This window comes from Equus asinus, chromosome 22 (assembly GCF_041296235.1).
Source record: "Equus asinus isolate D_3611 breed Donkey chromosome 22, EquAss-T2T_v2, whole genome shotgun sequence".
Lineage (NCBI taxonomy): Eukaryota > Metazoa > Chordata > Mammalia > Perissodactyla > Equidae > Equus > Equus asinus.
This window is the reverse complement of record NC_091811.1, coordinates 70,131,712-70,155,727: the sequence shown is the minus strand read 5'-3', so window position 1 is coordinate 70,155,727 and position 24,016 is coordinate 70,131,712. Positions and strand designations below refer to the sequence as shown.

At 46.1% G+C, this 24,016-nt stretch overlaps 1 protein-coding gene across 2 annotated transcripts in view; it reads right to left on the bottom strand.

Moving 5' to 3' along the window:
• Window positions 1-1,848: 1,848 nt before the first annotated feature.
• The window catches only part of LGR5 (leucine rich repeat containing G protein-coupled receptor 5), a 113,370-nt gene continuing 91,202 nt past the window's right edge, over window positions 1,849-24,016 (bottom strand). Inside the window, exons 9-18 of one of the 2 annotated variants that reach the window (XM_044755908.2) lie at window positions 20,176-20,247; window positions 19,960-20,028; window positions 19,751-19,822; window positions 16,563-16,628; window positions 15,365-15,436; window positions 10,772-10,843; window positions 9,858-9,983; window positions 7,882-8,027; window positions 5,407-5,490; window positions 1,849-4,444 (exon numbers count right to left, since the gene is read on the bottom strand). In XM_044755908.2, the coding sequence (XP_044611843.1) occupies window positions 3,357-4,444; window positions 5,407-5,490; window positions 7,882-8,027; window positions 9,858-9,983; window positions 10,772-10,843; window positions 15,365-15,436; window positions 16,563-16,628; window positions 19,751-19,822; window positions 19,960-20,028; window positions 20,176-20,247 (1,867 nt within the window). In that variant the 3' untranslated portion in view covers window positions 1,849-3,356. The remainder of the gene's footprint in view (window positions 4,445-5,406; window positions 5,491-7,881; window positions 8,028-9,857; window positions 9,984-10,771; window positions 10,844-15,364; window positions 15,437-16,562; window positions 16,629-19,750; window positions 19,823-19,959; window positions 20,029-20,175; window positions 20,248-24,016) is intronic. The other variant, XM_070493974.1, reaches the window with a different exon arrangement.

The window sequence follows — 24,016 nt, the reverse complement described above, 5'->3', positions numbered from 1 at the left end:
CTCCTTCAGGGCGGTTGAGTGATGGCATCTCTTTAACATAACAAAAGGAAAAGGACAATTTGGAAAAACAGTTAAAATAGCCAAACTCCCCTTATGTTCCTCCAGGTAACGAGCCGATGACAATGCCACGACCCCTTGCCCTTTAAAAGTTCCCCATTTCCCTGTCTTTGGGGAAAAGTTGTTTTAGAGCACAGCTCCCCTTCTCAATTCCATGATTGACAAATAAAGTTTCTGCTCCACTATTCTGAATCCCGTCTCGTTCTATTGGAGTAAGTGACTCTAGGCAAAAGGCCCCACTTCTGGGTCACTGGTCCCTTAGGGCTTGCTAACAGTCCTATTAGGCTGGTGATATTATTCCCATTTTACTGAGGAGAAAGTTGAGGCTGAGAAACACTGAATACCTTGACTACTCCTACATAGGTAGTAACAGAATGAGGATTTGAAGGCAGTTCTGCTGGGCAGCCAACTCCTGGGCTCACCCATTTTAGTATTTGGCCTGCTATGAGCTGGTACTTAAGAAAGCACTTAGTAATTCAGTTATTCAAATATTTCAAATGTTGTCCTTTAGCCTTCTTTTCTCCAGGTGAAACATTCTCAGTTTTTCTGATTACTCTTTGATGAGCTCATTTCCCTCTCCTATGTCATTAGATTCACTGTCCTCATGGAGTAGCACATTTTTAACCTTCTGCTTAAAATGTAGTAACCAGAACAGGAAGTCATGTCCTAACGATGAGGATTTTTAGGCTGGTTAATTTTAAACTGCACATGAGAAGCAGGCTCTGAGGAGCAGAGTTTGCTTGCCATTTGAGAGACATTTGCATTTGTGAAGGAAATCTCCATGCCTCCCCCTCTGCACCAGGAGGAAGCGGGGATGGCCTTATCTCTGGAAACTCTTAATGGGGAAGGCAAGGACTTCAGTTGGTTACTGTCTGGCAACCTCGTGTAACTGATTTAGGGTGGTGGCTTCTGGCCTTTACTTAATCCGATTTGATTCTTATCTAAAAGTTGTGGGACCACCCAATGGCCAGACCCCACCTGCACTGATACCATTTTAACTTTTTTACATGTTCTTTCCTTTGTCTTGTAAACAGATGGCTCACATACCTATGCCTTAAATTTAGCCTTACTCTCCACCCATGTTTGCAGCAGTAGCAGGGGCAGCAGCAGCTCTGACTGCCTGTGGGCCCTGTCCCCACACAGCAGCCCTGCCTGCCCATGGGTCCTGTCCCCATGCCAGCAGCAGCAGCTCTGACTGCCCATGGGTCCTGTCCCCATGCTATTCCACACTATTCTCTAAATAAAAGAGCATTACTGCCAGATCTTGAGAGTCCAAGAAATCTTTCTTTCGACTCCTCGGCTCACCGACCCCGCATCACTAACATGGCTAGGGTTGGAAAACCCATACTCCACAATGACTCTGCAGCTGGTCAGATGTATTTCTAAGTTTCTGAATACAGACAAGCTAAAGCGTTGTTGTCATCCTACCCACTGGCTTCAAGGGTCAGACAGGCTGGAACTGGTGATGTCACCCAGGGAAGTCCCTAAATCATTCTCTATGTCTAATGCTTTGTTGTTTTTTTTTTGAGGAAGATTAGCCCTGAGCTAACATCTGCTGCCAATCCTCCTCTTTTTGCTGAGGAAGACAGGCCCTGAGGTAACATCCATGCCCATCTTCCTCCACTTTATACGTGGGACGCCTACCACAGCATGGTGTGTCAAGCGGTGCCACATCCACACCCGGGATCCAAACCAGCGAACCCCAGGCTGCATTTAGGAGACTACAAATTTGCCTAAGGACTCAGTGAAAGACTTGAGAGTATTTTGCTTTAAAGTCACACATTTCATTACGAATTTCTTTTATTTTGTATCCAATAGAAAAGAAAGTTTGGATCTATTTACAAGTGCTGTAATATTTACATATATTATACACAGTTAATGAATGTAAAGAAAATGGGCAGAGAAACACAGTATATATGGAAGAATATGCCACTGTACATGGCTTTTTATCATGGTCCTTAGTGTCACTGAATCTTTACCGTAGTAATAAATACAGCTCTATATTTACACATCTTATAAAACATCTCATAAATGTATTGTTTTCAATTCCAACTTAAAACATCTGATCAAAATAAACATGCTTATATAAAAATAAATCTACCTAACAGTCTCTCTGTTTGGATGCATTAAAGCCACTGTAGTATATCAGAAGTTAGAATTCATCCTTCGACCTTCAGCATTTAATAATTTCACTTCTTAAAATGCCTCACACATGTATTAAATACGAAATGAGCAGAGAAGTCCTGTTCCTGACACCAAGTAGGTCGACACAGCTGACACCAGGCTAACTAAGCAGGGCCTCATGGTACCAAGCCTCTGCTGAGTCCAAAGTGGCTTCAGACGTGGCTGCTGCTAGAGACACACGTGAGAAGCTGTCAGTGATTTAATTCATGTGCACTTGATCATTGCCTTAAGATGCACATCAGCTTGAATCAACTAATAAGAACTCTTGCAAAAAATGTGCACCCAGAAAAAAAAATCCCAAGTTGCCTACCCTCTTTTCTAGGTCCATCCACTGCCGGCAATGGACTTTTCTTCTGAGCTCTGGGCACCAGGGAGTTAAAAATGAATTAGATACGGCAAAGCTCGCCTGTACGTGACTGCCATCATGGCAGTTTAAGAATTTAAGTTCACATTCCTTTCCACATAGTTGTAAGCAGTTTTATTCTACTGAGGGTAGGAACTTCTAGTGCTGACACGTAAAACCTGGCATTTCTAAAAATGAAGTAACTATGAACAAATTAATAATACCTTATGTTATCCACTCACTGGGCTGGGGTGGGGAGGCTTGGCGGCCTGGAAGGAGCCTTTCTGACGAAAGCAGGGGAGGACGTCCCCGTGGTCAGTACACTTGAGATCCCACTGCCACAGCCTCCACTCAGTAACGCAGGCCACTTGGAACTTTCGTTTTCCTAATACCTCCAAACATCTGTTAAGGGGGTTTTTGGTTTAAAACCCCTTTGGTAAACAAGTGGTCCCCCGCCCCAAATCATTAGATTGGTGAGTTTCAAAAGAATTCAAATGAAATTATGGAGAATCGTTCTTGAACATTTCAATCTGTTTTTTGAGAATCTAGCTTACCTAAACAGTGTGACTGATCTCTCTCTTAGCTGAACAAGTTATCCAGGCAGCATTTAGACTTATTTTTCATTCTCCAGTATCAATAGGTTTTCAGCTTTTTCTCACTGAGATTAAAAAAAAATCAAGTTTCAACTCAGCTCTTTTCAGTTACTGTTCAGATGTACTCAATCTCACATTTTTGGATTTTCGATTTTAGGAAACTTTCTCTCACGAATTAATCAGAGACATGGGACGAATGCCACAGACGAGAGGTGACGGCTCTCAGGCCCTGGGTGAGCTGGTGGCACTGTGGAGTCGGCGGGCAGGTCATAGGCCATGCGGGCACTGGGGAAGGTCACCAAGGCCTGGGTGGAGTTGCAGGACTGCTTCTCGGCATCATCAGAGTTCACAGACATCAGGCTGGTGTGTTTCGATCTTGTCCAAAGGCGGGTTTGCTCTCCCAGGCTGCCCAGGTCCTCCTGAAAGTGGGGGTTGAAGAGGATGTACAGAAGGGGATTGAGACAGGCAGGAAGCGGGGCGACCACCAGGAGGATAAACCTAGGTACCTCAGGGCTGACAAAGGTGAGGTTCAGTAAAGAGGAGAAGGACAAGAAAGCCACGGGGCAGTGGAGGACGCAGTTGGTGAAGAGCATCAGCGCCACGTGCCTCACCATGCAGCAGTCCCAGGCGCTGCCCCGGCCGCCCCTCTCCAGGCCGCAGTAGAGCCTGGTGTAGGCCACAGTCATCACAAGGAAGCAGAAGGAGTTGAGCAAGACGAGGGCCACCACGTAGCCCGTGGTGCCAGGCTCGCCGAAGGGCAGCGGGAGGCAGAGCGGGGACGTGCTGTACTCACGGCCGCCCAGCAGTGGGGCCGAGGCCAGGGCCAGCGCCAGCATGGCACAAAGCAGGATGGCGGCTTTCAGGCTGGAAAAAGGGGCTTTCCTTTCAAACTTTGCAGAGCATTTCACAGAGAACCCACGCTCCAGGGCTGCTAGAGTCAGCAGGAAAACAGATGATTCCGAAGCAAAAACGGACAAAAACCCAACGACCTGGCAACCGACGCCCTGCTCCCACTGTGCACCATGCCGGGCAAAGCTGCCAAAGGTGACGGCGTCCACGCCAGCCAGCACCGCGCTGCAGGCCCCCGTGAGCATGTTCACCACGGCTGTTAACCCAATGAGCAGTTTTACGGAAGAGAGGTGCAGCGGGGCTCCGAATACTGTCGAGGTCACTAAGGCATTGCAAGTAAGGGCCAGAACCGCGATGGTCCACACGCCAATTCGGATCAGCCAGTTGCCCAACAGGTATTCGCAGAGTTTGAAGGGGCCTGGAAGTCCAAGGAGGAAGAAGACTGGGTATCAAATTGGGGTCAACAACTTTTGCCAAATTACCTTTCTGTTTCCCTCATTAGGGCACCAAGAGGAGGAGGCCAATGACAGCCACGGTTCACAGTCCCTTTGTGGCTCACCCTGCCACCTTCAACCACCGTGCTCGATGCCTCAGGTCCTCAAGGCACTGACCGGGTGAGCGCACCAGGTGGACACAGAGAAATGGAGATGGGAGCTTAAACCACTTGAGTAAGGTCCCCCAGATACAGCAGTGTTGAGCCACGTAAAAAGCCAGATCTCCCTGGCTTTGCATTATATTTTTTCAGGATGCTTCAAAAAGGTCCTGTAAGCAGAGAAGGGGAATCCCAGGGAAATACTCCATGATGCTAGGAGAGGAAGGAAGGGTGGAATGAAGGTGCAACTCATGCAAGTCTCATCTTAGGGATAGACTGACATTTGATGTTTGGGAGCTTGGGATAACCTAATTGTTGAAAATAATATATCAACCCTTCTCAGTGGTCTTTCTTTTAACTGGTCCATCCTGTTTCCGGGAATGGGACAGGCAATTAAGTGAAGTCAATATATAGACATTTTTTTACTTATCTGTATAAACTATTATTGGCTTTAACCAAGTAGCTATTTAGGGAAGATATAAAAGAAATCACTTTCAAAAATCAGTGATTACACGAAGCAAGACTGTTGCATGCTAGTTCAGGCTAAATTGCTAATATCATTTTAAAAATTACAGATGCTTCTAATGACGTGATTGGTTCTTTACTTTCTGTTAATCTGAATCAAAAGTCTCCCACAAAAACCCTATTTATGAATGGCGGCCAATGCCAGGGAACGAACCCCCCCGGGGAGGGTACTGAGGAGCAGAAAAGGCGGCACAGATTTGGCTGTGAAGTGCGGCCTCGGCGTGGATGGCGATGCTGCTGAGGTGGTCCCGGCGCCTCCTCACCTGGGGAAGGTGAGCACTGTACGGAGTGAAGGGCCTGCAGGTCTTCCTCAAGGTCAAGCAGGAAGTCCTCGAGATCGCGCTCATCTGCAGGAATGAGAGGGCCTGGAGTGATGAGTCCTGTTTCTCTTTTCGGGGGACCGAGTCCCAGGCAGGAGAGTCCTGGGCTGCCTGGAGATAGGAAGTGTCTCAACCGGAAAGGAAGGTCAGACGCCCCACCTTCCCCTGGGCTCTGGCTTTCTCGAAAGTCTGCTAGGGAGCAGCCTCTGGTTGCTCTGCTCAAGCTGCTCTGGGACATAGGATTCCAGCAGAACCAGGGAAAGGGGAGGAGCCAACTCCCGGCCACAACATCTAAGCTCCCTCGTTCTGTTCTTGCTCCCCGGAGCTCCCCATGGCCCCAGACTGCACTGACCTGAATTAAGGGGAGGCTGTGGGCTCTTCGTTCAAGGGAAGAGCCTCTTCGTCCAACTTTCTAACATGTGGACAGCCACAGAGCACAGGCTCCGGGCTGTGTTCTCTGAACACAAGAGGGAGAACCGGGCAGAGCAAGTTTCAGTCTTTTCTGGAGAATTCTGCTTAACGAGGACAAATCAAGCAGCTGCTTGGTGCTTGGGTGTCCAGGAAATAGGCTTTCTGTGATCTGACAGACTGAGACATTGATTTAATTGGTGTGGGGCTTGGGCATCAGTATTTTTAAAAAGCTGTGATTCTAATACGTGGCCCAGGGTTGGAAATCACTGCCCTTGAAACAAACCCCATGAAGAACCTCGTCCCTCTTGTTCACTGAGTCCCTGCTGGGCCTAGAACCATGCCCGACACAGGGCAGGACTTGAATTAGCGGTTTATTTGTTTTTTTAAAAATGAATAATATAGTAGAAATGAGGGTGGATGAGGCAAGAAGAACAAAAACTATAGCAAGACCCATAGCGAGACACATGCTGTGGCCAGAAACCGACAGCCGAGACCTCAGCCCTTCAAACCGACCGTGCAGGAGAAGCACCACGTGACACACACACAGACTGGAGTCAACAAACGGCGGAGGCCCAAGGAAGAAATGCCAGTCTGTTCAGACTCCGTGCGGACTTGCAAGGCTGGCAGGAGAAGACGTGGGGGCTGCCCGGTATGCCCCCTCCCTTCAGGTGTGTCTGAGTCAGGTCCCACTTCAGGGAAAGCTAAGGGCTTCACAGACATTATCTCATTTCACCTTCCTGACAGATGCCCCTGTGGGGCCGGGAGGGGAGCATGTTTTACAATTAGCTGGATAAGAAGCTGGATTCTGTTGAAATACACAGGCATCCGGCATGCCGCCATCCTCCGCTGGCCCCAGGACACAAGAGTATAAACAGATTCTATCTGCTGGAGAAAAAGCTCAGAAGGTGTTTGAAAAGGTATCCATAGAGATGAGGCCCTTTTAAAAGTCCATGGACATATTCATACCAATATTAATAATTACCCATGAGGACAATGTATGCTAACAGGAATGTAATTATAAATATAAGTATTAAGAATTCACTTACAGAAAAGATGAAGTTTTAGAATGAATCTTGACGGAGATTTCTCTTTCTCTAGAGTCTTTAAACAGTGGGGTTGACTCTCAGCTTGCTGGGGAGGTTACAGTGACTAGTCTTTTTTTTTTTTTTGAGGAAGATTAGCCCTGAGCTAACCACTGCCAATCCTCCTCTTTTTGCTGAGGAAGACTGGCCCTGAGTTAACATCCATGCCCATCTTCCTCTACTTTATAAGTAGGACGCCTACCACAGCATGGCTTTTGCCAAGCAGTGACAGATCTACACCTGGGATCCGGACCGGTGAACCCCAGGCCACGGAGAAGCAGAACGTGTGTACTTAACTGCTGCGCCACCGCTGGGCCGGCCCCACAGCGACTAGTCTTGATACAAGCTCAGTACAAGGTTGACACAAGGGAAGCCATACTGTAACTGTGAATGACCTCTGATTAACTAGCCCGGACATGCTCTGTAGATTTTGTGGCCCCTCCCAGCAGCTTTAAGATGATAACTTTGTTCTTTTGAGTTCCTTAGGAATGTGATGACTCCCAGCAGAGAGCCTTTGCTGATAGCCATTGTGAATGACAACGGAAAGATCAGGGTATGGGCATTGCTCCATGCTCTGATGCATATCCAGTAAAACAAAGGACTGTCAGGAACAGGGACCAGATGTCTGTCCCACCCAGAGACCAGCCACCTCTCCCACCGGGAGACCAGCCCCATATATAACTGGCCTGTGGTGTTTGTTCTGGGAGATGGTTCTTTTGGACGTGAGGTGGCCATCTTCCATCTTGCTAGCAAGCTGTAATAAAGTCCTTTCTCTCCCATCCCCTTCCCTCCTGACTGTGGCAGGTCTTGCAGCGAGCAGATGACCCCCCTCGGGCTGTAACAGTCTGGAGTTGAGATGATCTGTTTGATGACTTTTCAAGACCCTTCCAGAGACAATTTCATCCTGCGACAGAGCAGGTCTTACCTTGGACTTGAAGCATCCCCTCATCTTTCCTGTGAAGGTCGCCTGTGCTGCTGTTGTCACCTTCATTCCTCTGACTGGAAATTTTATAGACGCTCTCACACACACCAAATGCACAGCACTGGTAAGCATAAGGCATTTCTATAACCCTTCGAATGAGCAAAACCAGACAAAACACACTTGGAGAGAGGTTGTTAAACACAGTGTCCATCTTCTCACTCAATAATTCTGCCTGTGAATTTTAGCCTTAATAAATAACCTAAAATATTAACTATATGCATAAAGATGTTCATTACAGTGCTATTTATAACAACAATGGAGTTATTAAAAATTATTGCTATGGAATGTTGATAATTGCTGAGGCTGAAGATGGGTATGACAAATAAAAATGGCAAGTAATAGGATATATTGGAGTATATGAGGAAGCCATTTTGTGTAAACCTAATTCGGCCTGACCTTGTCTTTCCAAAAGGGCCTGATGGAGGCCGTTGAGCATGCATTGTATATCTGCTTTAGAGATTCCCTATGGCAAGAGCAAAGGCCTTTGAGATAAAGGTGCAACTTCTCTCACCCTCCCAAGGTTGGCATCTCCTTAAAGATTAAGCATCTTTCTTTAGGCTGGGAACCGATTGCAGCGCTCATCTGTGACCGCCCAGCCCGAGGCAACACACCTGCCACCCTGCGGCGTTCACTGAGATAGCAGACCTGTCTGCCGTTTCCATCAATCGCTGTGCTGACAGAGCAGCCTCGTGACTATTGTAAAAGGGACAGTTCAATCATATGTGAAACATACTCTTTGAGGGTATATAACCACCCTGTATACCCCCACTTCTTTGGAGTGCTCTGTTCCTTTGTGGAAAGACTCTCCTGGATTATAATCCTAAAATTTAAGCTCAGAATAAACTCACCCAAATTTTCATTTATAGATTGGTTATGGATTATTTTCATCGACCGGTATATATTATTTTCCCTACTTTTGTGTTTGAAAATTTTCATAATAAGAAGGTTAAAAAATGACTGCTAGGGGGCCGGCCCAGTGGCGCAGTGGTTAAAGTTTGCACATTCCACTTCGGCAGCCTGGGGTTCACCAGTTCAGATCCCAGGTGTGGACATGGCACTGCTTGGTAAGCCATGCTGTGGTAGGTGTCCCATATATAAAAGGTAGAGGAAGATGGGCACGGATGTTAGCTCAGGGCCAGTCTTCCTCAGCAAAAAGAGGAGGATTGACAGCAGATGTTAGCCCAGGGCTAATCTTCCTCAAAAAAAGACTGCTAGGAAAATTGCAGCACCAATAAAAAGTGCTTATGGTATGATATAATGTTGAGTGATGAAAACATGATATGTTTGTATACATATTGTGATTCTAACAAAAGCACATTAGAAACACAGTCTGGAAGGAAATAACATAAAAAGTTGCTTACGGGATATTTTTAGATTTTTTTCTCCTTTCTACTTTCCAAACTCTCTTGGGGTTATGGTTTTAATAGTAGTAAAAAGTACTGTGGTTTAAAAAATAATGTGTGTATATATATAATCTTTCAAGGAACTTCTTGATGGATAATAAGCATAACAGGTTTTAAAGAGCATTACTTCCTCAAATAAATATCAATTTAGTACATTTTATTAGAACCAACACACAAGCTAGATGAATTTAAAAATGTAAACAGGAGACCAATAATGTTATAATGTTATTTAATTACATGTCCTAGTCTATATCCTATGGATCAATGGTCTTCAAACTCTTTCCATGAACCGTCTGATTCTGGGAGGCGTCTTTGAGAAAGAACGGAAATGTGGTCAGCAGGACACACTCGCCCCTTCGGACGGGCCCTAACAATGCCTTGGGGGGCGGGCACTGGAGGGCATGAGATGCAATTCAAAGGAGTCCCGTGACCTCATAAATTTTGAAAACTACTATAACACGCCTATTATTTCACATGACCACAAATGTATCTTATTAGTTTCAATGACAGACTCACTTGAGTTCTGGAAAGTTTTCAGATGATATCAAGCTCTGCAGGCCATGATTTCCTGTTAATTTTAAGTGAGTTAAACCACGTAACCCGGTTACAGGAAAGGACGACAGGCGGTTGGACGACAGGTCACTGCAAAACATGGAACAACAGTGCTTTCAGTCTGGGCTGCACTAAACGCTCACATTAGAAAAGCAAACCAAAGAGTATCAAAACACTCGGTGAAGCATCTAAGCAGGGTCCTGACTCTTACTGCTAAAAGTAACCATTTTGGTTTTAGCTCCTGAGAACTTTTCTATTTACAATCAGAATTGCAAGGGGAAAAATGTTTAATTGCATCTAAATTTTAATTTCTATGTTCAGCTTAATTTTGCCAGGTGGGGACATCTAAAGCCATGTGGAAGGTGTTACATCTAATTTGAACAATGGTGCTGACTGGATTCGGTCAGGGTGAGGGAAGACACCACTGGGGTTTATTCGTTCCTTCTCCCCTTGACTTGTGTCTGACCAATCCCTTCTTTTTCTGTCAGACGAGGGAGATGGGGTGAGGAAGGAGCAAGAGGTAGAAAGGGGAGGAAAAAAGAGACAAGAAGGTTTACCGTTAGTCAAGAGGGTGAACCGTAAAATGAAAGCCCTTTAGCTCCAACTGACATCTTATTCCATTCCTCATGACTGCTCAGCAAAACGGGAGGTTTCGCCTCAATAACCAGAACCTGCTGTCACCCAGACCTTCACTGTCCAGGTGAGGGCCCTCACGGCCTTGGGGGCGGCTCCCTCTGCACGACAGCTCTGCAGTGGAGGACACTGAGGAATGGGCAGTCTGTGCACTGCAGGCTTCCTCTTCAAAACCAGAATTTTTATTAATTGGAAGCTCCCCACTTACTAAATGACACGCCATAGGGCAGCACTGAGATACTCACAGTTTTCTTAGAGAAGGCAACGTAGAAAATGCATTGGGGTGAATAATGGCAATTTTGTTCCAAGCTAAATTTCTAAAACAAAAAAAAGGCAAATGAGAGAATTATATAAAAAAAGAAGACTGTGTGAAGTTTTACCATATACATGCATTTTTCTACCAAAATTTAATTTCCATTCAGGACAGGAAAAATTAGCTTATCAAGTCATCCTTCAGATAAAGATATTAGTAGATAAAACGACTAAAGAGAAAACTTAAATCAACCTTGTTTAAGTCGATTGAGAAAAAACTATCCAGGCAGAAATTTTAGGTTTTACCCTCTTCTTGCTACAAGGTTGACTTTAACATGGTTGTAGAATTCCATCAGGGTGTTTCTAGGATGAGTTGGGGTGAAGGAAGTGGGAAGATTAAAGGACTCCTGAGACTCTTCCTCTGACAAGCAGCTCAAGTGAAGTGATAAAACATCCCTGGACGTGTGACGAAACTGAGCAAGACTCTGCAATACATTGCCATGTGTGTCAGGCCCCAAGAGAAACACAGGGAAGCTTTCCAAAGAATTCCCAGTAAAGAAGATGGACATTTAAATTCTTAACTGGGAAATGAATAAAAAAGGGGCTAACATACGTTGGAAATAAAATCCTTTGATAACAAAGAAAATCTACAATTTATGGAGAAATAAAATTCACTCAACATACACACGTAATGAAATGTAGATAATTTAGCAGGAATAAAGAAAAGGAGCCATGAACTTAAAATTTGTATTTTTAGAATGCATAACTAATGAGGGTAACTAAGTCTAGACATTTGAATAAATTGAAAGTCCTCACAGTTGACTTTTTTCTAGCCCAGAGAGGTGATTTATTCATGATTCTGGGTCCTCTGAGTCACTCTGGGTACAGGGTCGTTAAATTCTCATACATACACAGAATACTTGTATTCTCATTGGAAAGACTCCCTGACCTGGGGGAAAAGGAAGGCTTTTTTTTTTGCCCCTTCATTGATCTCAGAGCAGAAGCAGGTTCCAGCTAACAAGGGGAAGAAACGGCATGGAGGGGTGGGAAAGCCACAACGGCAGTCGGCAGTTGGGAAGTTGCCAGAGGAGATGGTCTTTGAGCGCTCGTCAAACACGAGTCCAGGGAGGAGTGAGTCCTCCATCCGTCAGTCTCCGCAGCTTTAAGCAGGACGTGGTGCCCGGGAGCTGCACAGTCAGTGTCAGGAACTCCCCCAGTCCTGCCACAGGCTTTATAGCGCTTTGACTGGGGTTCAAGTAAGAGGGTGGTGCAGTCACAGGAGGGTCACTCCATTCCCTTTTTTGAGCCTGTGTGTGGGGGTCCCACGGCCGCCTCGGAGGAGCCTGGTCCACTCTTCTGCCCTGCACCTGGGGCTGACCTGCTGACCCCAGGGCTCCTGCTGTTCTCAGCCGGGTTCCCAGGGGAAGCTCCCCGGGGGGGCCGGGCGGGGAGAGGGGAGGAGAGGGCTTGAGCCCTTGCGGCCTGCTCTTTCTCTGTCCTGGAATCTCGTCTCTGGTGGCAGCTGCACACGTTCTCAACCGCAGCATCCCCTCTCCACGCCTCTGCTCCTCCTGGGTTTTAGAAACACGAGTTCCTCCCTCTGTCTGTTGAGGCCCAGTCGTGTCACTGATTTCTGAGCACTCATCCTTGCCTGCTCCCTGCCAGCACCCATGCACATCTTCCTTCATTTGAACCCTCTGGGGTGAATTCTGTTCCCTGCCAGGACCCTCACCGATACACCCTAAAAGGATACACAGTTGTTCTAATAATGACAACAATAACGATGATACTGTTGCACATGTGCTATGTGTCAGCTATAGTTATGAGTTTTTCACAAGGATTACCTCATAACCTCAACACAACGTAAGAGGAAATATCATCATTCGCCCCATTTTACTGTGAGGAATGAAGCACAGTGTAATCTCAGGAGCTAGGGTTCACACCCAAGCAGACAGACCTCAAAGTCCATGATCTTTTGCTCAGAACATGTTTGGAATTCTTTTGTCTTTTTAAATTTTTTTTTCACTTTATTTTTTGAGGAGGGTTAGCACTGAGCTAACATCTGCCACCAATCCTCCTCTTATTTGCTGAGGAAGACTGGCCCTGAGGTAACATCCGTGCCCATCTTCCTCTACTTTATACGTGGGACGCCTACCACAGCATAGTTGACAGGCGGTATGTTGGTCTGCACTGGGGATCCGAACCGGTGAACCCTGGGCCACCAAAGCGGAATGTGTGAACTTAACCACTGTGCCACTGGGTCGGCCCCCATCGAATTCTTCAGTAAACAATGAGAGACCACTGCACTAGATCCTGGTGATAAGAAGATAGAGTGGTTTTCAGGGAAGGCATGTTCTACCTGATCAAGTGCTGAGTGTCGAGTCCTGTGGCAGAGAATGTGCAAAGCGCATCACAGTGCAGTAGGCTCCAGACAGGAGATCTTGTTCTCATGGGATGGACAGGGGGCAAGTTAAGAGTGTGGAGGAATCAATGGGCAACAGGCCCAGAAGAAACAGCGGCCTGTGTGTCAGGGGCTAGGAATGTGGTGAGAGGTGACGCTGTACCAGGAGGTTGGAATCAGAGTTTGAAGGGCGGTGCTGGGAAGTTTGGTCTGGATCTTGAAGACAATAGGAGAATAACAGAAGATTCTGAAGCAGGGAAGTAACATGACTAGATTTCCACTTAAGAAAGATTCTCTTTGGAGAATGAGATGAATGGGTAGAGACGGATGGTGGATGGACTGGTTAGGAGGAAGAGGATGGTGATGAGACAAATGGGTAGAGACGGATGGTGGAAGGGCTGGTTAGGAGGAGGATGGTGATGAGACAAACGGGTAGAGACGGATGGTGGAAGGACTGGTTAGGAAGAGGATGGTGATGAGACAAACGGGTAGAGACGGATGGTGGAAGGACTGGTTAGGAGGAGGGTGGTGGCGTTGGGACGAATGGGTAGAGACGGATGGTGGAAGGGCTGGTTAGGAGGAGGGTGGTGGCGTTGGGACGAATGGGTAGAGACGGATGGTGGAAGGGCTGGTTGGGAGGAGGGTGGTGGCGTTGGGACGAATGGGTAGAGACGGATGGTGGAAGGGCTGGTTGGGAGGAGGGTGGTGGCGTTGGGACGAATGGGTAGAGACGGATGGTGGAAGGGCTGGTTGGGAGGAGGGTGGTGGCGTTGGGATGAATGGGTAGAGACGGATGGTGGAAGGACTGGTTAGGAGGAGGGTGGTGGCGTTGGGACGAATGGGTAGAGACGGATGGTGGATGGGCTGGTTGGGAGGAGGGTGGTGGTGACCCAGGTGAGTGAGCCACAGGCCTGTGGTAGGGGAGTGGAGGGACTGGAGTTGGCAGAGTTTGGTGAGTGACTGGATGTGGGGTCTAAGGGGCAGGAGGAATTCGGGGGCTCAGACATGTGGCCTTCAGAGTCTGTGTCCATTCTTGTGGTATCTCTAGAGGCCAGCCTTTTATTTCATAGTGTATATATAATATGTATATATATATATATATATATATATTTCTGTCTGCTGAGAACATTTAAGTTCTGCTCTCTTAGCAAATTTCAATTATACAACACAGTGCTATCAACTACATCAGCTTTTTCAAATAGAACTGACTTTGGAAACGGCCAGAACTCCAACCTGGTGACAAGGCAGGTAATGAAATAAGTAATGCATTTGTGTTTTAAATTTATTAAAAAGTAAAAGAAGTTGACAAGCTGATTTAAACCAGAGATAAGGAAAGGGCAGAACAATTAAATTCAGAACAAGAGGCTTTCAAGGTAATTTTTGGGAGAAGATGCTTCTTAAAGGTAAATTTAAAGGTTTTGAGGTATTAATGGTATTATTTTACAGTATTAAAAACTTTAGGAAGATTTTTAACAAAATATAGTAGAGTTTGAGAATTATATATAGTCAAAATTTATCAAAATTACATTGCAATTCAGTTTCAAGATGGAAAAGTTTTAACTGTCACAAAAAAGAGCTATTACAAAGGTTTTTTTCCCTTCATTTATGGTTAATATATGGTGTTTTCAATCATAAAATGGAATTAAATATTTACAAATCTTAGTTGTCTGAGAAACAAGCATTTTCCAGGACAGTCACACTCAAACCTTACTGTGCTTGTTAAAATGCAGATCCCCAGGCCCCACCCCAGAGATTCTGGCTCAGGAGGCAGGTGGGGACCTGGAGTCTGCATTTTTACAGGTGGTTCACAGCCGCCCTGGCGATTGTTAAGCACTTTGAGACGCATGTCAAAAAACTGTTTAACCAGGAAGGAAAAATGGGCAGCAAGAACTGTGTGGTCACCGTTTGGCACGGAAATGAGCCCCGCCAGCTCCAGGCTGTGGCCAGAGCACACCTGGCCGGCTCCTTGCCTCTGTCGAAGTTCCCTCTCTGCTGACTGGCAGACAGCAGGTTGCAAATTTACTACTTTAGCATTTATTCCTGGAAATTATCACAAGCAAATTATTTGCCTTTTATAGCAAACATATGCACAAAGGCCCAACAATACACGTATAGAGTGAAGAGAAAAGATGAGAGATGCAAGAGGGAGACAGTGCTGTGGGAGGTGCTGGCGGGTGGTACTCACAGCGACCGGAGGGCAGGCAGCTGCTGGAAAGTGTCCACTCTGATCTCACAGAGCCTGTTGCGTCGCAGGTCTCTGAAACGACAGAGCGCCCAAGACTGACTTCAAAGTCACTGGTTTCGAAGGTGAGTCTCCAGAGAACTTAACTGAGACGACGCCCTCAATCAGAGGGACACGCGAAGTGCAACCATCAAGTGACTGTTTCTAAGAATTTTGTTTTGTTTATAAAAGAATACTAGTGTGCACGCTTCAGTAAGTGTCGCCTCTCCTTCAAAGAGCTGGTTCCTCTGGGTGGATCTAAAGCTACATTCCAAATGCTGCCATCACTCAAGCCCGGTGAGGACGCCTCTGCCCGCTCTGCCTGTGAGCTTCTCCTGTAGCTGAGGTCCTCAGGAGCCTCGAATCCTTACCTTCTAAAGATGGATTTGCTGCTTTTTCTCCCTTAATTGCCCAAAAGCATTCAAGAGAAATTAAGTGGGAAAGGACAGATGTTTAACAAAACTGAAGTCTGACTATCGAGCAGTAAGGCTGATGGTTTGTGGAGGAGGCAATCCTAAGAGAGGGATCAGGGCTGGCCCGGTGGCGCAGCAGTTAAGTGCACACGTTCCACTTCAGTGGCCCGGGGTTCATTGGTTCAGATCCCGGGTGTGGACACGGCACCGCTTGGCAAGCCATGCTGTGGTAGGTGTCCCACATATAAAGTAGAGGAAGATGGGCACGGATGTTAGCTCAGGGCCAGTCTTCCTCAGCAAAAAGAGGAGGATTGGCAGTGGTTAGCTCAGGGCTAGTCTTCCTCAAAAAAAAAAGAGAGAGGAATCAACTCAAATATGACAAACGTGGCACCTCTTCTAAAGATGATTATTGTTAAGCAAACATACCAACCAGCTCAAGTCCCCCCATAGTCAAAAATAACACCACCCATTGGAGGTGTAAGCTTAGAAACTCCAAGGCTCCAACAATGCTGGTTTGTTATGACACCAAGTTAGAAAAAAAGCAAATATATACATACAGTAAATGCATTTATATAGTAAAGTAACACTGTCTCTGTCGCCCAGCCTTATGGCCATCCTATGCAGTCACACCGTGTGTGTGAGAAGGGACAGGTCACGTCTCCCCAGGGAGCCCAGGGTGAGGACCATGGACCCTGGAAGCGCGAGCTCTGGCTCTTGGTCTTGGGTGGCTGAGACTCTCACAAACATACATTTTCTGAAGCTTTTGGCAGCCTGAGAAACTGGGCAAATCTTCCAGCAGGTTGTAAGATAGATCTCTGAAAAGCAGAAGGTACAAAAGGGAAAATCCGTTACAAGTTAATCATAAGGAAACAAGCCCGGCCCATGACACGGCTCTGACTGCCCCCCCCCAATGACATGGCTCTGACCGCCCCCCACCACGACACGGCTCTGACTGCCACCACCTGCCTGGTGTGGGGCAGGCAGTCATGAGCATCATCCAATTAAGCAGCAGATTCAAATGTTCACCAAAATGTACTGTTATACTTCTTTAATTGATTTAACTAATTTCCTTAATGAATTTATATTTTGTTAGTGATGATCTACAATGTTCTAGCTATTATCTTACTGAAATGAGTACAAACTAAATTAAAAAATTGTGCCTCTGTTTCTAAGAGCTACTATATCTCCAGAGCTAAGAGAATCATTGTTGGTTCTTTTCTAATCAACTAAAAAAAACCTCCAACAACAATTCAAAACATAGCACCAACTTTGAAATTAATCACTACAAGGGGGAAAAACAACTAAGAAAGTCTTCAGCCAAAACTCAACAAATTACAGAACAACACAAACATCTGGACACATTTACAGTGTAGTACAACTAATCTAAAACAAGCCATGGCAATTGGCAGAAAGCTTAGAAAAAGAAAGCTGGGAGATAAAGTAACATAGATATATATAAAAAACCTTGTCTCACGTTTTAAAAGTTATCAGATACTCAACTAACACACTTTCATGCCTGATTCTAATTCTTAAAATCAGATCACCACCATGCAACTGAAAAATCCATACTAAGAGGCATTTAAATTATCTTATTCTTGTAATTGATCACTTTATTCTACATTTACTGAATAAATGCAATTTATATAGAAATATAGTTCATTTACTACACATAAATAGTTCAGATGAAGTGGTTTGCAAACAGAAATTTGTAGTTTATACTAAAGGTTTGAAAGACCAGACAAGACCAAACCACACCAAACCAAACTAAACCAAACCAGAAAAACAAAACCATACCCCATACCTCTGCACAAGTAGAGCTGAATAATAACATGGTGTGCATCTTTGAAAAGCATTGAATGTGATAAAAGGGAATCACATATTGTCAAAGCTGATCGTAATTCGGTTCACTCGTCTTCACAGATTGCAAGGGGACAAGTCCTGCCTGGGTGTCTCAGCAGAGAGCGCATAAACCCTTCCAGATAAGACACAGTCTTGCCTTCCGCCCACCCTCCACCTCAAGATTTTTGTGACTGACACTGATCAAGCACTTCTGATATAGAGATGCCGTTCACAGCTGTCCCTGCATCGTTTCATTTAATCCTTGTGGTTGCCTTGGGTGGGGGGGCCCGGTTATCCCCATACAATGTGGAACGACTTGCCTCAGATCTCCAGCTCATTAGTGGGGAAAGCCACACACAGCCCAGTAAGTCCCAAGGAGGAAAAGAATCTTGGGGGCAAAATCACTCACATACAGAGAAATTTCCTCACAGACCAGGTACTCAGTGGATGGCTGAGCCAGAGGAGGGGCTTCTCAGACCTGTGCCTCCAGACCAGCAGCAGTGGAGGTGAGGGCCCTGGGCCCAGCCTCTCCTAACTCTGCTCGGCTGATACGCTGGCGGAGCACTGGGGTCTTTCTCAGTTCTCTCCTTGAATGAGAAGATGCCTGCGTTGCTGACTTTGCAGGGTTGTTGTGAAGAATAAATCAATATTACAGGTCGCAGTTCTCTGAAAATGGCACGATACTGCCATTAATGTATTTGTGTTCTTCCATGACTTTCGAGTTTCAACTTGAGGAAAGTGTGAAGGAGGTGAGAGAGGAGATGCTCAAGGCTAACACCGCCCAGCGTTTCCAAAGCTGCAGGTGCCGGTGTGAGTGTCCGACGTGTGGTCACTCATTTGATCCTCTGAAGGAAGTGGCTGCATGTCTACTTTACAGATGGGAAACGGAGCCCCAGAAGCGATAAACCACCTGCTCAAGATCCTGAGCTGCTACGTAGGAAGGCTGCACTTGAACCAGAAGAATAGGCCCAGAGCCTCTGCTCTTGACCCGTTTGCCAGTCAGCCTCCATTGGTGCAGTTCTAGACGTGGGTGGCTCACGTGGTGACATCGCGGAGTGGAGGCCATGTAAATACCGGCTCCCCACTTATTAGTTACAGGGCGTGAAATCCTGTCCTGTTACTGAACCAGCTTCCTCAAGAAATGAGAAGAACTATAGGCTCTGGGTGTGGTGGGCAGATTCTAAGACGGCCCCCAAGACTTCCACCTCCTGTCCACACACAATTTCTCCCAGTTAGTCAGCAAACTGCGTGCATTAGAATTCAGACTCTGCTACTTTCTTGCAGTGGGACTTCACAAATGGACTTAACTTGGCTAATTCCCTGTTTTCTCATCGGTACCTACACCTCGTTGGGCCCTGGGGGTGAAGAAGACGAGACTTGCTCTCTGTCCCCTTCCTTTCACAGCGACGCCTGACTCCAAGTCTCGCTCTGCAAACCCACGTCACTGAGCCGCCAAGTCTGAAGTGACTGGCCCGAGGACAGAGGACTGCAGGGTCGCCGAGGCAGATGACCCACTTGACGCCTGCCCTGCTGTGCAGATTCGACCCCCACAGGCGTCCACCACGTGAGCACAGAGCCCTGGTGTGAGGCTGAGGGTTCTCTCACTGAGCCCCAAGGACGCTGAGAGGACGATAACGGGGCACAGGGGGAGACGAGGGGGAGGCTTGAAAACCAACGCCCCTCCAATTCCTGTAACTACTTCCCATAACACACAGGCTGCCTCGCCATCAGATGGGATTATTATTAATTACTAATAAATAATTCATTTATTATTTTGGCATCCATATTGACTTTTAATCCACTGTTACTTTTCTAGCTCTGCAAAGCCTTTCGAGGGGAAATGAGGTTATTCTGGCTCGTTCACATCCATTTTCTGAAGGGAAACCTGTGCAGTTGAGACTCTGGTGGGAGGCTGCTTCGCACCTGGAAACAAGATCACTGCACCACGACAGGGCGCCTCAGAGAGCCGCCTCCCGGCCCAAGGGCAGAGGAGACCGGGCCTCCGGGACCCCTCGCTGCAGGATTACCAAGGAACTCGCCCTTGCCCCCTGAGAGGAAGTTCACCCAAAGCCACCACCACCGCCTCACGGACACGCACAGCGCTCGCAGGTTAGGGAATTGGGCGCACACGGTTCGAGGAAGAGACGAGATCTGTGCTCCAGTTAAAGTCCTGTGGAAACACAAACCAGACATCACTCCTGGACTCAGGTGTCACCCAGCGACATGCTCAACTCCCCGGGGCTGGGGCAGTCAGGCGTCCAGGGCAGGGCACGTTCTGGGCAGCCAGGAGCCTATGCAAGTACTTACAGACCCTCCAGGCTCCCAGTTCCAGTTAAATCAGGAAACTCAGTGATTTGTGAGGCACCATTCAAAGTCCTAGAGGGAGGGTACGTGAATATTACTGGGAGAAGATTCTAGAAAGGGGTAATTTTTATTGCCATTTTCAAAGCACTTCAACTTATAATATTCATTGGCTTTTACAGCAACCCCCAAAGGGGAAAGTATCTGTGAAAGAAAACTTACAGCGTTCTCAGTTCAGGCAAATGTTGAAAAGCAGATCTTCCGACAAGCTGGATGGGGTTGTCATAGAACTGTCTGAAAAACCCAAACACTGATGTCTGAGTATAAGATGGGAATGACAAGTGAACATCTGCCCAAATTCCAAGGAGCACATCAAACGTATCATGTAATTCTGATTGGACAATATTACATAACATTCCTGATTACTTGGTTTCAGGCAAACCTCAAAGGTGTTTTAACTCACATTATGAGACTTCTGGTAAGAAATCCATACTATATAAAATTGAAAATATGAGATACGAGAGAGAGTTACTAAGGAGAAAAGCAAATGAACTGACTATGGTTACACTTAAAAACCTTCCTCTGCCTCCAACAACTGTGGAACAGCCATTGAGTTGCAAAAAGGTAGTTCAAGGTGCTGGCAATTGTAGCACTAATTAAAGAAATGAAGTGCTGTATAATCTACATGAAGGTTCTAGTCTCTGTATATCTATGTGAAGGCTACAGTCTCTGTCTGTCTACGTGAAAGTTCTAGTCTCTGTATATCTACGTGAAGGTTCTAGTCTCTGTCTGTCTACATGAAGGTTCTAGTCTCTGTATATCTATGTGAAGGCTACAGTCTCTGTCTGTCTACGTGAAAGTTCTAGTCTCTGTCTGTCTACGTGAAGGTTCTAGTCTCTGTCTGTCTACGTGAAGGTTCTAGTCTCTGTATATCTATGTGAAGGTTCTAGTCTCTGTCTACGTGAAGGTTCTAGTCTCTGTCTGTCTACGTGAAGGTTCTAGTCTCTGTCTACGTGAAGGTTCTAGTCTCTGTCTGTCTACGTGAAGGTTCTAGTCTCTGTCTGTCTACATGAAGGTTCTAGTCTCTGTCTACATGAAGGTTCTAGTCTCTGTCTACATGAAGGTTCTAGTCTCTGTCTGTCTACATGAAGGTTCTAGTCTCTGTCTGTCTACATGAAGGTTCTAGTCTCTGTCTACATGAAGGTTCTAGTCTCTGTCTGTCTACGTGAAGGTTCTAGTCTCTGTCTACATGAAGGTTCTAGTCTCTGTCTGTCTACATGAAGGTTCTAGTCTCTGTCTGTCTACATGAAGGTTCTAGTCTCTGTCTACGTGAAGGTTCTAGTCTCTGTCTGTCTACGTGAAGGTTCTAGTCTCTGTCTACATGAAGGTTCTAGTCTCTGTGTATCTACGTAAGCCTTCTAGTCTCTGGTCAAATCTTGTAACATACACAAAGAACTCATCAAATTTTCTGAGAGGAAATAAACTATTATGGTTTTTTGGGAACATTAGAATTTTTTTGAATAGATTATTGCTCTAAAAGAGGAGATGTAAGAGCTTAGAAATATTTTGTTTTACAGACGTTTTGGAAGTAATGGTATTTGAACCACCTGGTCAATGGGGCTCCCCAAATAGTTCTGAGCTGAGATATCCTCCTAGTTCAATGAAATTCAACAAATACTTATTGGTGGCTCTTATGCTCAGAGTATGAGGGTAGGTACACGGGGATGTGAGACTGACTCATTAAGGGAGCTGTTGCTGGGTGTCTACCACATGCCTGACATTACAATACAGGCTGGGGTTTGGAGAAGAATGAGAAAATCTCCCTGCCCTAAAGATCCTGGAATCAGTTGGGATATAACAAATAAATAAGAATGTACCAGTTTCTAGTTGACAAAGCATTTTCACATCTGTAGCTCAATTCATCCACCCAACAACTTCATAAGATCCACAGCATGAACACTTAGATGCTATTTTCCTCAGTTTTGGAGGAATAAACCGAGGCTCTGGTACTTTGGCAAGTGTATTACCTCTCAGGGCTTCAATTTTCTAATTTGTTAAACTGAGGTAATAATACTGAGTTGTAGGGTTTGTGTGCATGTGAAAAGAGCTAATCTAGGTGTAACATCTGGATCTGTGTGGGGGGCACAACCGTCACTCTGCAGACCTGGTCCCTTCTGTGCTCCTATGCTCTGCCTCTGCTTTTCCCATTGATTAAACAATTGGTAAGAGAAAGAGCTAGGCTAGCATATAGGTCTTAGATTAAAAAGCAGAGTTCCTCGTAACAAATATGACATTACCGCTTATCTGCGCTGTGCTGCTATGTAGTAACTGTGTTTGTATCCGTGTACGTACATATGTACACTGGGCAGACATGGATGCCCGTGCTTGGGCACAGAAGGCGCAAGCATCAGATCAAATGGGAGCCGTAGGGCTCTCAGGGGAGAGTTCTCTCAGGAGCTCAAGAAAAACTTCATGAAATGACATTTGAAATGGACCCTGGAAAACAATTTCAACAAGCGTAGTGAGGGGATGGTATCATAGGAGCAGAGGAAATAAAGAGCTTCGTTCTATGAAGGGCTTAGTCGGTCTGAGTCATGGCATAGGGTCATTGAGGGGAGCTTGGGGAACTGGTCAGGAGGGTTGGCCTGGAACGTGGAAGGCTGTGAATGTCGGAGTTTGCATTTAACATAAATAGACAGCCCCGAGCCTCCATGTGTTCACACCGAGAGACAAGAGGGATGCTTCAGGGCGATGACACGGCTGGTGGAAGAGGCAGGGAGATGAGCTGACTGTAAAATCTAGAGGTAACGGAGAGCAGAGAGGCTGGTGGCAGAGGGGACGCAAAGAAGTGGATGGGATAGGGACTGCAGAGGTGCACAGGAGGCCTGGGCAGCAAGTGGGATGAGGGAGGCATTCACGGAAACCAGGAGTCGGGGCAAGGGTGGGGCAGTGACAAGAGACAGAAACAGACAGGAGAAGGAGAGGAGAATTTCAGGGAGAGAACAGTGGACACCATCTAACACTGGATAGAAGTGCTCATAAATCTTGGGGGCTGTGAGTCCTCCTCGAGGGGTATTAGCACGTCAAATGAGTGACGAAGAAAACCAGTCCCTTGGCTTCAAGGACCAAGGAGCAGAAGCAATGCCACTTGCCAACTTTTCAGTATGTAAGTACCCTCTAATGAGGACTCATGTTTATTGGAAAAAAACTGTAAAACCCTTCGTTTGCCAACATACTGCCAGAACATTTCAGAAATGATGAATGGCATTCTTTTCAGTTGTCAGTACTAATTGGGACTCCAGCTCATTTGTGACAAATGCTACACGATTCCAGAGGCCTCTCAATCAGGTTGGCACAGGACGGATATCTGTCAAGAAGTGCCCCAGAGTCACCTTCAACAGCTGTCCTTACTCCCCTCTCCATGACCCCTCACCCACGACCTTAAGCCAACACTATGCCCCAACCCCCAGCCGTCTTTTCATTAAGAGCCCACCTAACACTGGCCTCTTTTCATCGTCCTGTATATCTACATGTGATCAGTTTACCGTTCATGTGAGTGTGCGACTATTTCACGCCACGCGGCTCCTAACCCTCAGACAGACCTTCCACGACATACGCACCTTCTAGACTTACAGCCTAGTTTGCGTAATGAGACTCGATGCTTGGGCTTGAGGGTGAAGGATCTAGAGACACAGCATAAAGCAGAATTCCTCTCCCCTCCCCCTCGCCACACCCCCCATCCAGGCTGTAAAGGACTCTGTTTGCATATAGTTATTCCTTTATTCCCTTATTTTTATTTCAGCTTTATTGAGGCGTAATTTATGTATAAGTTGTAAGATATTTAAAGTGTACGTTGTGGTAATTTGATACCCGTACACATCGTGAAAGGGTCCCCCATCTAGTCAATTAACAAATCCATCACTGCACAGATTTACCTTTTTCTTTTGGTGAGAACATTTAGGGTAATAATTTATATTTCTAGTATACTTGGGTTCAAGTTCTGAATGACTAGGTGACCTGACACTGATGCTCTAAAAATCAGTTTTATTCCTTAGAGAATAGA